The 14045-nt window shown below is 39.7% G+C and overlaps 1 protein-coding gene across 7 annotated transcripts in view; it reads right to left on the bottom strand.

Moving 5' to 3' along the window:
• The window catches only part of LOC106671086 (histone-lysine N-methyltransferase, H3 lysine-79 specific-like), an 85984-nt gene that overhangs the window by 43853 nt on the left and 28086 nt on the right, over positions 1-14045 (bottom strand). For all 7 annotated transcript variants that reach the window (XM_014401892.2, XM_014401898.2, XM_014401896.2 and 4 more), the window contains exons 3-4: positions 13372-13446; positions 10405-10468 (exon numbers count right to left, since the gene is read on the bottom strand). In XM_014401892.2, coding sequence (XP_014257378.1) covers positions 10405-10468; positions 13372-13446 — 139 coding nt within the window. The remainder of the gene's footprint in view (positions 1-10404; positions 10469-13371; positions 13447-14045) is intronic.

The raw sequence follows: 14045 nt of genomic DNA, 5'->3' as shown, positions 1-14045 counted from the left end.
TTGTTTTCCATTCTTCTAAATTCACCTTATAACTGATTTCCTATGCACAGTTAGGGTTACGGACAGGTTATGTAAAGTTAGGTTAGTGTTAAGGTTAGGGATAGGTTTGATTATGTAGGGTTAAGTTCTCAGAGGATTGTCACATACGACTAACATGCCCTATACATTCCTTCTGTCAACAAATATCTGGAGCCATCCTAACCCTCCTGCCCAAGCGAAGCCCTCAGGCTATGTAAAGTTGGGTACAGGCAAGGTCAGAGTTACGGTTAGGGCGGGGTTAGATTATGTAGGGTCACGTTCCCAGAGGAAATCCGACCTCTACCGAGCGAGAATAGAAAGAATACTCGCTTGTTAAATGGATAATTTAAATTAATTCGAGTTCAACTGAAATCTCTTCTTCAAATCAATCTTCTAGTCCGTTAAAAGTGAGTGTTATCGGTGGTAAAATCCAGTGTATTTTTTTTTTCTCCGGGCACCACGATTAGCAAAGGCGCTCAGTTCAACCGTGTCATCAGCCTTTCAAGGGGCAGAAAGGGTTCGAAACGGCTGATAACACGACGTCTTATCAGGCGGCCATTAACGCGATAACGGAACAATATATACACAACAATATAACTCGGAAACTACGAATCTTTCTCTTCATCTCTCCCATGAATTTAAAATTGGCACAAAATCGCCACTGCCTCGTGAATAGGGGCGAAACAGGGAAAAACTTTAAATTTTTTGATTGAAAGAAAGATGCAGATCATTTTTCTCAGTGTAAACTATGAAAAAATGCTGAAATTGCAGTTTTGACATATCTTCTAGTGTCAATTTGTCAAATTTGTGATAAAGCTTATTAGATTTTTTTTATTCATGCCTCAGCCTCCACAGGAATTTGAAAAAACAATCATGGTATTAGCAAAATAGTAATTGATGTATCTATGTTTTATTTTTTTGAAAATATAGAGTTATACTCGTTCGACTAAGTTCGTCAGTCGCTTCTACATCTCAAATGCAAGAAAAAAGTTCGTATGAACCAAGGTCCGATTATCAACCCTTTCGCAGTTATTCAGCATTTTATGTTTTCTTCAACTAGCTACAGTTTTCATAAATCTACTAGTAGATCTTGAACTATTAATTTTTGGGCTTAATCCGAAAAAAGCGTTGAAAAGAGCGTTAAATTTTCTTTAACAAGCCACCCTTCTAGAACTTTATTGATAAAAAATTTTTGATAAAAAAGTAAATCTTTCAAAAACTGCTAAATTTAAAATTAGTAAAAAAATTTTGCAACCTCGTTGATAAAATTCTCGGTAGAGCTTGGCAAATTTCAAAACAACTTCGTTTTATAAGCTTTCCTTCGGTATACCATTCGATTAATTGCATCGAAACAAAAAGGAGATATTTTATGCTGAATGGGAAAAAAGTGGCGACTGTGTGAAAAATGGGGAGGGTCAATTTTTTGTCCTGGGCAAAATTTATTTCTCAGCTTAATAAAAAAAATCACAAATATAAAGAAAAATAGAGACAATAGGCATAGCAAACAACCAAAGCAGCAAAATAGGACAATACCTACAGTAAACAGACAAAATTAAAAAACAATACATAAGACGTTTTTCTATGCCTACATAGCAACAAAAAAGAAAAATTCAACGTGTTTTTTCCGCTTTTGTTGTTTGTATGTTTTGCCTCTTTTGTTTGATTTTTACGTTGAATTGTTGATTTTTTTTGTGTGCTTTTTATTAGGTTAAAGGTGGGACTCACAACTTCTGTACTGTTGTACTTTTTTTCTTTTGTCTGTGTTTAGTGTAGATATTTTGTCCAATTTTGGTTCTTTAGTATAGTCACCTTGTATTATTAATGAATTTTGTCTCTATCCTTTCTTAAGTGAGAAATATCTCGGGATAAACAGTTTTAAAGGCTAGGAGGTGTGTTTATCGATCAGAGTCTTATATCCCCTTCGGAAACTCCGGGTTGTAAGCCCCTCCTTTATTGATTCACGGGTCCGCTCGGCTAGGGAGGGTTTGACGACCACCCTGAAGTCAAAAATGAGGGGCTTCTCGCTCAAACAGTATCCTTCCGTTTTAAAAAAAAATCCTAAAAATACAGTGGATTTTGACACCTTGAATTTTTCTCCTAAAAAATCGGCCGATTTACAAACCGCTAAGGCTATCAAATGACAAAGGCTTTTCATGTAGTGAAGATATCACTTTTTTTTTTGTTAAATATGGGATAATCGCTGAGTAATAGATCTAAAACAAGGCTATCCATTATCGCTTTGCCTTGAAATCCGAGAATAAACCAGCGATATCGCATCGGTGAACAGATTCCTTGTAATATCCACAACGTGCTTACTGGCCGGGGCGTTTGACTATTTGTGGTCAGGCTGGGGGAACAGTGCTACCCCGACAATCACAAAGCAGAATAGAAAAACAATTATTCAAGGCTCGTTGCGGGCATTTTTTCGCAAGCTACGGCAACATGGCGATGGAAATCGAACCCGGCGAAAAACAACTGTCGGCGAGAAGAGGGCAAAACCTGTTTTGCCGATTGGAGGTGGTTGGCCACGGTTCGCCCTCTTGGGGTCACAACCAGGAACGGTCAAGTTAAAAGATTTGGAAGACTCTTTACTTCACCGTCCCAGGATGTTGCTAATCATCGCATACGGATGAGATAAGAAGAACGAGATGAAAAGACAGTCTTATCCCAAGGACGTTACATCTTCCCAGCAATATTTTGTCAAATACATTTACAAAAAAAAATAAAATCCAAAATATACCCTGAACTATAATTTCCATACAAATGAGAACGTTACAACTCCTGGTAAAATCCGGCTCTCCATTCTGAGGTGATTAATTACCATCCCATATGCCATCAGTACACTATTCCTATCAATTTTTGACACTTTGGTCTATTATCCCCGTTAACAAATTTCCCACCAAATGCTTTCACTCATAACAAACAATTGTAATTTATCCAGGCAGCAATGGGATAAAGAAAAATAATTATAGGCTTCCATGGATCCCATGTGGTTTCATAATTATTTGCATAGACATCAACTAAACGTTTTGTCTGGACCCTGACGCCTCCGAATCCATAAGAAAGGGAAAACAATAAATCTGAGAAATAATAACGGACTTAAATGATAGCCCTATGCTACTTCAGATTTTACGTTTATAAATTTATGCAAGTGAAAATTAAAGCTTTTGCCTAAATTAATAAACGTATAACCTGGAGTAGCACAGGGCTGTAATTTAAGTCCCTTGTTATTTCTCATATTTATTTTTTCCTTTCATTTGGACACAGAAACCTCACTTAATTCAATTTTCAATTCACCAAAAAAATAATTAAGAGAATAAGCGTTAAATTTAAATTCGAAATTTCAAAAATGAGATTGTAATATGCCGTCATTTCCAAAATTTCCCATGAAAGAGAAAGGGCGACAGGATATAAGCAGGGCGAGGCGAGTCGCTTATTACTTCAAGTTCTGCGAACGAGCTGTCAGTATTACAACGTAAAAACCCTCTTAGTTGGTAATATACCGTCAGTTCGAAAATTTCTCCAGGAAAAAATAAAAAAGGCGAGTCAGACGCCAGGGTTATAAGCAGGGCGAGACGCTTATCAGTTCAATTTGTCCGAAGGATGAGAAGGATTTTCATTTATTTCAAGTCGATATTCTGTCAGTTGCACATTCTAAAAACCATCTTAATTTATAACAAACAGTTAGAAGCAGTGTTACAAGCAAGGCGAGACACTAGTTCAATTTCTGCGAACAATGAAAGAGTACTTCTCAGAAGGATAGTGTCCGTGTTAAGTGAGATTACTACGACTCTATATATAAGGAAAAGAACATTAAAAATGGAAAATAATAAGGAACCTAACTGGCAGCCCTGTGCTACTCCAAATTTTACGTTTAAATCAGCATTTGTTTATGCCGATTTGAACAGTAAATGTTTCCAGTCCCATATTTTCAAGGCGGTACTTAAGCCAAGTGCTAAGTAGGATTAATATTTTATTAAATATGTACGCTTTATGGAAAAAAGTCTTGAAAGGTTGAAATGACACGAAAAGTGAAATATCTTGGCTACAATTGAAAATCAGACTACGGACAGTCAGATTTGACCTGTAATTATGAATATGTATGTATGTTCTTTTATTTATGTGATACATTGTTAAAAAAGGTCTGCTCTACCATTCAAATACGACTCTGCATTAAGAAAAATATACTTCCCAATACAGTGGAAATATTCCGTAACTGAAATAATCCCAAAACCCAACAAACCTACAATAGCAGAAACTGTCAGTTATCAACTGGCAGCGGTCATAGACGTATCGTCTCCGCTATCTGTAGACATTTACGATCATAAATCGGTGTTCTTCCCACTAACTTTCTCGTAATTTGGCAGTAGTAAACTAACTGACAATCGGACGGTAATTTAGTGCTGCTGCTCCTGTACTGTGCAGGGTGGCTCCTACTAATTAAAGAAAGGCCCTCAATTACCGATCAAAAATTCTACAACTCTTATCAGGTGAGTATGTGTCGGTGTTGGCCTCGGTATTCCTGTGCTCACCGAGCTGGAGGGGACTCCCCACCAGACTCAGCCACCGCCCTCCTTCCCCGACAAAAACGCCGTAACCATGGCAACAAATAATAATAATAATAATAATAATAATAATAATAATAATAAGGACCCTACGTCAAATATAAACACCCAGGACCAGGCCGCAGACGCTGAAGACTTTATACCGGTTCGCAACAAAACTGGCAGACCAGCCAAAAGGAAGAGGTCCGAACTCGCGACCAACACAGATAGACCCTACAAACTGAACACTTTTAATAAATATACACCTCTGTCTGACTCTGAAGGCGAATCACAACCCTCGGCAGAGAACACTCCTGTATCAAAAACGCAACAAAATGAAACAACAAAATGCCTCCAATAGTAATGAAAATGCAATTCAAGAACCTCAACAAGAAAATGGAAGAGCTAAAACCCAATTTATTGGGAAAAGTCGAACTGAAAATGAAAAAAGACGAGTAATCATTTACACTCAATTCGAAGAAGACCACCAATTCTTTATGGAATACTAAGCCAAATCCAGAGTGGAATTTCACACGTACCCTCTGAAGCATGAATCTGGACCACGCATGGTACTCTACCTCCCTGCCACCTTAACAGAACAAATTCATACCGATCTTGACAATAAGGGCCTGAAACCTAACAAAGTGCAGCAGTTTCGGAAAAGAAGGGACAATGAACCTCTCCCAACTTTCGTCGTTAACTTCAGAAAGGGAACGCTCACACAGGAAATCACCGCTGTCAAAGCCGTCTACTATTGCAGGGTACAATGGCAAAAGTACAGAACCAAAGGAAGAATCCTAAGATACTTCAAGTGTCAAAACTATGGTCACCTTTCCACCTACTGTCATCAGAATCCAAAATGCCCAATTTGCGCTAAGGGGCACGAAACGAAAGACTGTCCCGACAAGGCCAAGAACATTTGTCCAAAATGCGCCAACTATGGCGAAAATCACCGAGCCTCTGACACTGAATGCCCTTACTTTAAATACCTCCAAGCCAAATCCACGAAGCAGAGATCCATGCAGAGAGCAAACCAACACAGATTTCAGTTGCATCCTGAGCAATTTCCCTCCATTAACCCATCAACAATACAGCCCGAGACCAACACACCGATCTGGCCCAACAATCTACTCCGAATCGTCCAACGACCAAGAACAAGCGAAGACGAAGGAACCAACCTTGTCACACTGTTAAAAGAAATGAAGGGCATGTTTAACATTCAAAAACTAGCAATTGTAATAAAAAACCACTTTCTCAATTTAAGAGTGCACCTGACTCTTTAACTAAAGTTTGTAACTATACTAACAACTTTTCTTCTTGGAACCTAATACCCTGGAATTGTATTTCTTTTAAAAACAAAATCGTTGAATTAACTCATTGTCTGCTAGACTGCAAGTGGACATTTGTGGCCTTGTTGAAACTAAACTAACTCCCTCAGACAGTTTAATAGTAGCCAACTATAATATGTACAGAAACGATCGCACATCCCAAGGCGGGGGAGTCGCAATTCTAATAAAGACCGACTGGAAACACGAGCCAATACCACTTCCACCGCTCCACTCCTTAGAATCTGTAGGAGTGATTATTACATTAAATAATAATTTAAAAAATAGCTATTATTAACTGTTACAAGACCCCTAGAAAACGCTAAATACTATCGGACATTTCGGCGCTTTTGAACATCCAGTCGTCAGTAATACTTCTAGGAGATTTCAACGCCAAGCACGTTGCATGGAACTGCGCTTACAACAATTCAGTTGGCAACAACCTATACGATTACTCCACACTAAATAACGTCATTTTGTCCTACCCAGACGCCCCTACCTTCTTTCCACCCTCACCTAGAATCCCCAGTGTCCTTAATTTCTTCATAATAAAAAACCTGCAGAGATACTCGACCCCTTACAGTCTTTCGCTTCTAAACTCCGACCATAACCCTGTCCTTCTAAAGCTATCCTTCCAATACAAACCAATCTTAAGAAAGCCAGATTTTGCTATGATAAAGCCAACTGGAAAAAATTTCGTAACATACTCAATAATAAAATCAACCTCCCCCAACAGTGTCAACCACAGATCACTCGAATCCGAACTATCAAACTTCACGAATACCCTTATATCCGCAGCCAAACAGAGTATACCACAAAAAGTGCCCACACACCCAATAGGAGAGCTTCCATTAGGAATTAAAAAAATCATTACTATAAAAAACAGAGTGCGCCATCTGTATCAAAGGCACAGAACAAATCAACTGAAAAGGCTGTTGTACAAAATGCAAAACATAGTTCAAAAGTTAGTCGACGGGTGGAGAAACAAAAGTTGGACCAATTATCTCAAGTCCGTCAAACCCAATAATAACTCTCTCTAGAGAGTAGTGAAACGTGCAAGGTCAAAGAAAGAGTCAGTACAATTACCACTAATATCCAATGGAATCGCAAGCGTCTCAGATAAAGACAAGGTGAACACCATGGGTGCGTATTTCGAATCGGTACATAAACTGACGATCCAACAAGGTCCTAAATACTTATCCAGGCATGTACATGAGACAGTTACCAAGTATGTTAGTGAAACGCATGTTACCTCCTCAGACTGTAAGCTATCACACCCACAGAGATACTGCAAGTAATCAAATCAAGACAAAACAGAACAGTTCCAAGCCTGAATGGAATCTCCAACCGGATCCTAAAAAAATCTCCCGAGAAAAGCAACAGTAATGCTAATGTACCAATATCTTTCGCACTTCTAACACAAATGAAAAAAGATTCAGGTTGCAATCTGTATATATGTAAATATTTAGTCAAATGTACTAGTTTTTTCTTTTTCTCCTTCTAGCTGAAACTGCTAACATCCTACTAGTTTCGTTTCCGCTCGTTTCTCTACACTATACAACAGGTGCATCCGTTGTGACTGTGTATCATCCTCTCTTGAGAAGAAACATTATTGCTCAGATGTCGATAGGGTATGGCACTTTGGTTTGCCGTTGAAGTGCAAAGGCATACCTTTTAAAATTAAAATCCTATCTGACAGAGTAATACCACATGGCTCAGGGGGTTGCGTTTTCTTTTTTATTCCCATTAAAGCGGGTGTCCCCCTGGGCAGTATCCTAGAGCCCTTCCTGTTCACAATATACATCGCCGACATTTCTCTTTTCCTTACAACATTAGTCTTTTGCTGACGGCTCAGTCGTCCTGCCATCTATCTGATCTATCCGGATCCTTCCCTAGCTATTTTTTTAAGTTTATCTAGTAGTGAACCAGTTCGGCTATTCAAATATCACCCGTTTTAACTTCATAAGTCAAACAAAAGCAGTTTTGTTATCTAATGAATGGCAGTAGCAACCTGGAACTATTGACTTGACAGATATTAACCTTGGTCGAACAATATCACGGTTCTTTCTCGATATAACTAGCTAACGTCTTGAAACATAATTGGTATTTTTGTAAATAAAGTAGACTTTTTTTTTCAAGAGAAAAGTTCGGGAAGTAAACAATATTATTTGTTTTTAGTAACATTTAAGTTCTGTTCTGGAACTCGGTGGCATCCCACCCCTCGGGAGAAGCTATTTCAGTGAGCCGGGTGAGGGAAGGGCTGGTTCGGATTGCGTGGGTGGCAAGCTTGGCTTATCTGGGCCAGACAGATCAATACTTGGAACCGGCCGACTAAATATAGAAGGGCCGATGTGTTTGTAAACAAGCGCGGTGTGGTGTGCCCGAGGCTGGGGCTTCCGCGGTCCGCGCAGTTCCGCTCCGCCTTACAATTTTCGAGAGGATGGTTCCGACGCATCATCGAAATTTAATTTAAAAATTTCCTTTCCCGGTGTAAAAGTTTGTTAATTTTCAAGATTGTTTCGAATCCCATGCCTTTTTTGGGATTAGACTTTAAGGAAGGAACTAGGATTCTACTCGCATTCATTGTTGAACATCGCCTCAATGAATATGGAATTAGAGCAAGGAGAGTTTTTTTTTCCTTCAACTGCGCCCTAATAAAGTTAGATCACGGGTATGCCGAGGTTTACGTTACCATCGCCACTTTTCCTAGTAATTCAGGTTTATCGGTGACAGCCCGACGTCCTCGGTGTATTTATAGGCCTAGAATTTCCCTGTTTTCTAGTAGCGAGGTTGAACGACGAGACCAGGAAGCGTTGTGAGCAAATCTGTCCACAAACGCCCTTGGGCCGATCCGACCGGTGGGAAACTTCCCGTGAAAAACATTTCTTTTCCTTTCAATATACAATAAAAATAATATTAAAAAAAAAAACATTGTTGGATGAATAAGCGTTAAATTTACATTCGGACTTTCCCAAATGATTTTGTAATATGCCGCTATATCGAAAATTTCTACATTTAAGGAAAAAGGTGACAGTCAGACGACGAGCAGGGCCAGGGGAGAAGCTTACTAGTTCAAGTTCTGCGAACGAGAGAAAGAGCTGAATTATTTTATTTATTTCATGACGATATTCTGTCAGTATAACAAATAAAAACCATCTTAGTTTGTAATATACCATCATTTCGAAAATTTCCCAGCAAAAAAAAAGACGAGAGTCAGACGCCAGGGAAAGAAGTTGGCATTTCCATTTATTTCAAGTCGATTATTCTGTCAGTTGCACGTTTTAGTTTATAACACACAATCAGACGCCAGGTTTATAAGCAAGGCGAGGCGAGACGTTTACTAGGTCAATTTCTACGGACGGTGCGAAGGAGAGTCGACTTGCAGGACGCACAGTAGTACTTAAAAGTCCTCCAACCTGTTGGGTATCGCGGACGAAGGGTCAACATCACTTTATATTTTTTTCCCCAAATTAGCTACAAATAAAATTCCAAGGGGATTCGAAAGGGGAAGGTGGCAAATACGTGTATGTTGAGGTTTAAACACCCCGTAAAGTACATAAATACTTACACAAAGTGGCTACAAAGAGTCCTACGGACGCGAGGGATGTTGGAGGTGATGTCACAAATCTACAGGATGTATTGGGGCCCTACAAAAGCACTAGATCCTTGAAAGGCTAGTAAGAAGTGTAAAGTAAAGTAAGTCGGCGAGGTGATGAACATGACATTTGGTCTGCCTGTTGCTAGGTGGTCTGTGAGATTTTCGGTATTTCGCCATCTTAATGGTTAGGTCTTGTATCTTTGGTGTATTATAGTCTGGGTAGGTCGGGGGGGGGGATCGTCGGTCCAAATTTCAAACTCCTGTCTTACAGGACCTAAAATCAACGAGGGTTGTTAACTACTAAAAAGGTGAATCACACTGACTCTAAAAATATTGCGTTATCGACTAATTTACGACATATCGACCTCCCCCCCCCCCAAAAAAAAAGTCAAATTTGACTGCCGAGAAGAAACACCTCAGAAGACAATTCACGATATTACGCTAAATGGTTTTGGTAACTTTTGGCACTGGGTCGTATCATAAAAACGTAAAACAAGAAATGACGGCCAAAACCAGTCGATAACACGTGTTAGGAAAACAACCGGAATAGGTTCCGGACGTCGCATTGAAATAATTCGCATGTCACGTGATAATAATACACCCTTTGCTCTTAGCAACCGTGGCGTGGATCGATATTTATCACAAAAGGGTTCTCGTCTATAACATTCTCCTAGGGGGTCGAAATTGCGCCCGGTACACTTCGTCCTTCCGCATCCTTTCCAGCTCAACGTCCTTTGGGGGGAAAAATGGATGCAAAGGGACGAAGGAAAAACCTCTGGTATAAACAGTCTAATCGAAATAAAAGAGGGCCGTCTCACAGCATCCAGGTGCGTCTTGAAAGCAGACATCTGCTCATCTTAAAGCTGGAAAAACCTCCACCTCACGGTATAAACTAGTTTAGTGTTAAAATTCCGCTTACCAAAGCGACCATGCTGTCGATTGCCCTGTTGAAACGATCACAGAGGCTCTTCATGCTGTCGAAACTGAAACATAAAACCAAGTTAATTCACATAATTCTCCACACAATCACAATCCCCAATAGTTTTGTTTCAACTGCCTTCTGGAGAGCCTATTCCTTTCGAATTTGCAACTCGCCAAAATACGTACGAAACAAGTACAATAAAATTTTAACAAATCCCGGATTCGACATAAATCTCAAGAATATTGAGAATATGCTTATAATTCGCCAGCGTAAGGTCCACCGATGGTATCTCTTGTAAACTATCACAACATACTATCAACATGGAAATAATTCAACGATCTATTACAGGAAAAAATCCGGTAGAAATTCAGTTGGTGAGGATGTATTTGTTGGTTATTTTAAAATCCGAAGCGTGATCATTCGGCGTCTTCCGGGGATGGGGAGCCGGAGTGGGCGGCCGGTATCGATTTTCCAGGGGGGAGGGTCTTCGTACGACTACGAGGCCAGACCCGGGGGAGGGTCGATACCAGGTCAGAAGGGTGCCGAGTCACGGCAATCCGACCTGACCGGCGCGCGAAGCGTGGAACTTGACTGGAAAATGATTTTGCCGAGCCTTGAACGATTAATATATCATTAACAATGATCTATTGGGTTAAACCTCCCCTAACGAAAATTGGCAACCATAACAAACGCGCAGTAGTAGGAACAACAAAACAATGCTGTCTAACCAAGACTTACTAAGAAGAATCTTCCACCTGAGATTTAGGATTGTCAATAGGCTGGTTTCGTCTGTGAGACGCGTTTGTTATAATATAAAATTACAAAAAAATTATTTCTTTATTATTATATCAACCCTCATTCAATTGTTTTGAGATATTTAACGTTTTGGTTTAGCAGCCTTCATTTATGTTTGGTAATTTTGTTTTTTCCTTGAGTAACACTAATGGCACTCGGTATTTCCACTACAATATAAAATAAAAGAGCTTTTTAACATATCAGCACATTATTTTATCAGCCTTTGGCGGAAAAACATGGGTAAAAGTGATTATAAAGATCTTTCCGCTCTCTCTTTCTCCTTATTTCGAGATTGTACAGATAAACTAAGAGCAGATAACAATAAGCATGGTAAGGCATCAGCAAAAAACATCCGTTTGCTACATTGGCAGGTTCTTGTCTATCGGCCGCTGCACCGATTTGTAACTCGTCTAAAAATAGTTTGGTGATTTTCATTGCAGTCACGGCCTCTCACCAAGGACTTTATCGCACGCAAAAACTGGTCAGAACAAATATCAATACAGTCAGTAGTTAAACCTCCGCTCGTTGTGTTTCCTCTATTGCCAGTCCGTGTCTTTTCCATGGGAACTTCTGCGGGAGAACCAGTTCGGGTTCGTGTTTTACAAACTCTCACGTTCAACTCGTCTATCTTTAGCCGGGTCAAACCGTCAAAGTCCCACACGTCGAAAAAATAAGTGTTTCATCAATACAGTAGCATTTTGTCGACGTACAATAGGAAAAACAATACTCTTAAATGGCCTCTGGGGAAATTTTCTCAATTTTCCAAACTCCATTTAGAAGAAAGTAGAGTGGGAAAAGCGGTATTACGATGAAATTTGGTCGTTACCGATTTTTAAACCTATCCTCGCTGGCTATATCGTCGCCATTTCGCCATCTTCAATGTGTCTGCGTAATCTCTGTCATAGGCGGTACAAAATGATAGGTAAAAACCTTAGATATTACAGGTTTATCAGCCAATCCATAGGAAGAAATCTAACAATAGTACGGTGGTTTAAGTTTTTTCCGGAGTGGCACTGAGAAATTTGATTTAGACGGTTGAACAAACGGAAAAGTTGATGCTGGGTGTCCGTGAACTCATGCTGAACCGGCATTGAGTCACTAATTGGATCCGACTTCACTCGCGGGTTTGTTGAACTACTCGAAGGAGTTCCTTACTGAAGATGGCGCAATGCCGAAAAACGTTTGAGTAGTTCAACAAACCCGCGAGTGAAGCAGGACCCAATGCCAGTTCAGAATGAAAAAAAGTATTAGATGGCAGAATTATTTCCTTATTTCGGCCCATCCTCAGTAGGTCACCCAATGGGTCATACCTCAGTCTGAGTCTCCGTTCAACGGACGATTTGTCATACGTTACAACTACGGCCATGGCTAGAGAGAAATTACTTGATAATGAATTATTTTTCCTATGGTCGGTCGAAAAATGCATCACCATGCACCCTAACTAAACCTTCGCAAGAACGATTGAACGAATTCAAGGGAAGATTGAAAACTTGCTGGATTTGGGACGCAGGACGCTAAACAATGCAGACCAGACCGGAGGTACTTAGGCCGGACTAAAACAGATGTGAAGAACGATCGCAGATGGCCAATGGGCCGACGCGCGCGCGTCTTCTCCAGACCTGTTCTTCCCACTAATCGGAAGGGGGAAAACAACTATACTAGAGATGGCGCGAGGTGATCAAAAGAGTTCATCTCACTTTACTGACCGAGGTATGATCAGATCCTTGAAAAGAGAGGTTTTCCCATCTCTAAACTATACAAACAACCGGAAAAAAGACAAAGCAGTTTATTTAGGTCGAAATGTTTTGAACGGTTGATCGAGCTAAAGGGCTGAGCCAACAATATCGGGTTTGTTTTCCTCTATATCCTACGTGACAATCGACTCGCTTGAGAACAGACAACAGATTCAAATCAAAAGCAGACAATTACTTAATAGTTCAGTGCAGCACTTTTGACAAATAGAGGCCTAAACAATAAAACAATTCGAAAAGAGAAAACGTTGAAAATTGGCCGTGTTTCGGCAGGGAGTGGTCGTCGGTCAAAAGGGAAACATTTTATTTAGGGTGGCCTGCCCACGGGCTTTACGGCCTACGTTGACGAGACGTCAAGAGATGTTTTACGACGGACCTTTTCCACTGTCTATACATTCGTTGAATGGGACAAGTTTACCTTTTAGTGTCGAAGTTGGTAAGGATGTTGTTCTCGAGTGGCAGTTTCAACTCGGGGAAGTCCTCAAGAACCCATCTGGAAAAAAAAAATTAACATTAGTACATCAACACGCCTTAACACTTTATAGGGCTAAAGATACCATAAAGATTAAAACCTCAGAACAAGTATGTTGTAAAGTATCTATTACAAAGTATTTGCCTGATTGGGATATCTTTGATATATTTTTTGATCTGAGATAGACTTTTGACCATGTCCGACGTGAACTTCTTGTAAAGAAAAATTTTCTACTGGATTGATTGATATAAGTTATCTCTCCAATTATCAGTGTGTAACTGTTAACTATATCTTCTCTGAAATGTCAATGGTCGTGCTACAAGACTCTGTGTTGGGTCTTTTGTTTTTAAATTTACTTTATTTCTAGACAATAATGAAATCAAAACGAAGAGTTAACTGTTTGGTACAGGAACTAGTTCTAACTATGTTAATCCGGAGCCTGTGAAGTTTTTCTGTATACAGGGTGTCCCGTGAACAGACGTGAATACTTTAACCGACCTTTGAAAAACTAAGTATACGTTTTTACAAACCATTAGTAGAGGCAACTTTTCCATGACCTCCTTATCTGTCAATACTTACTGAGCCAAGAAAAGCTTACTTAAACTTTAGGCAAGAACTTT

This window comes from Cimex lectularius, unplaced genomic scaffold (assembly GCF_000648675.2).
Source record: "Cimex lectularius strain Harlan isolate CLEC.00 unplaced genomic scaffold, Clec_2.1 scaffold201, whole genome shotgun sequence".
NCBI lineage: Eukaryota > Metazoa > Arthropoda > Insecta > Hemiptera > Cimicidae > Cimex > Cimex lectularius.
Note: the sequence above shows the minus strand (reverse complement) of the source record. Positions and strands in the feature narration are given on the sequence as shown.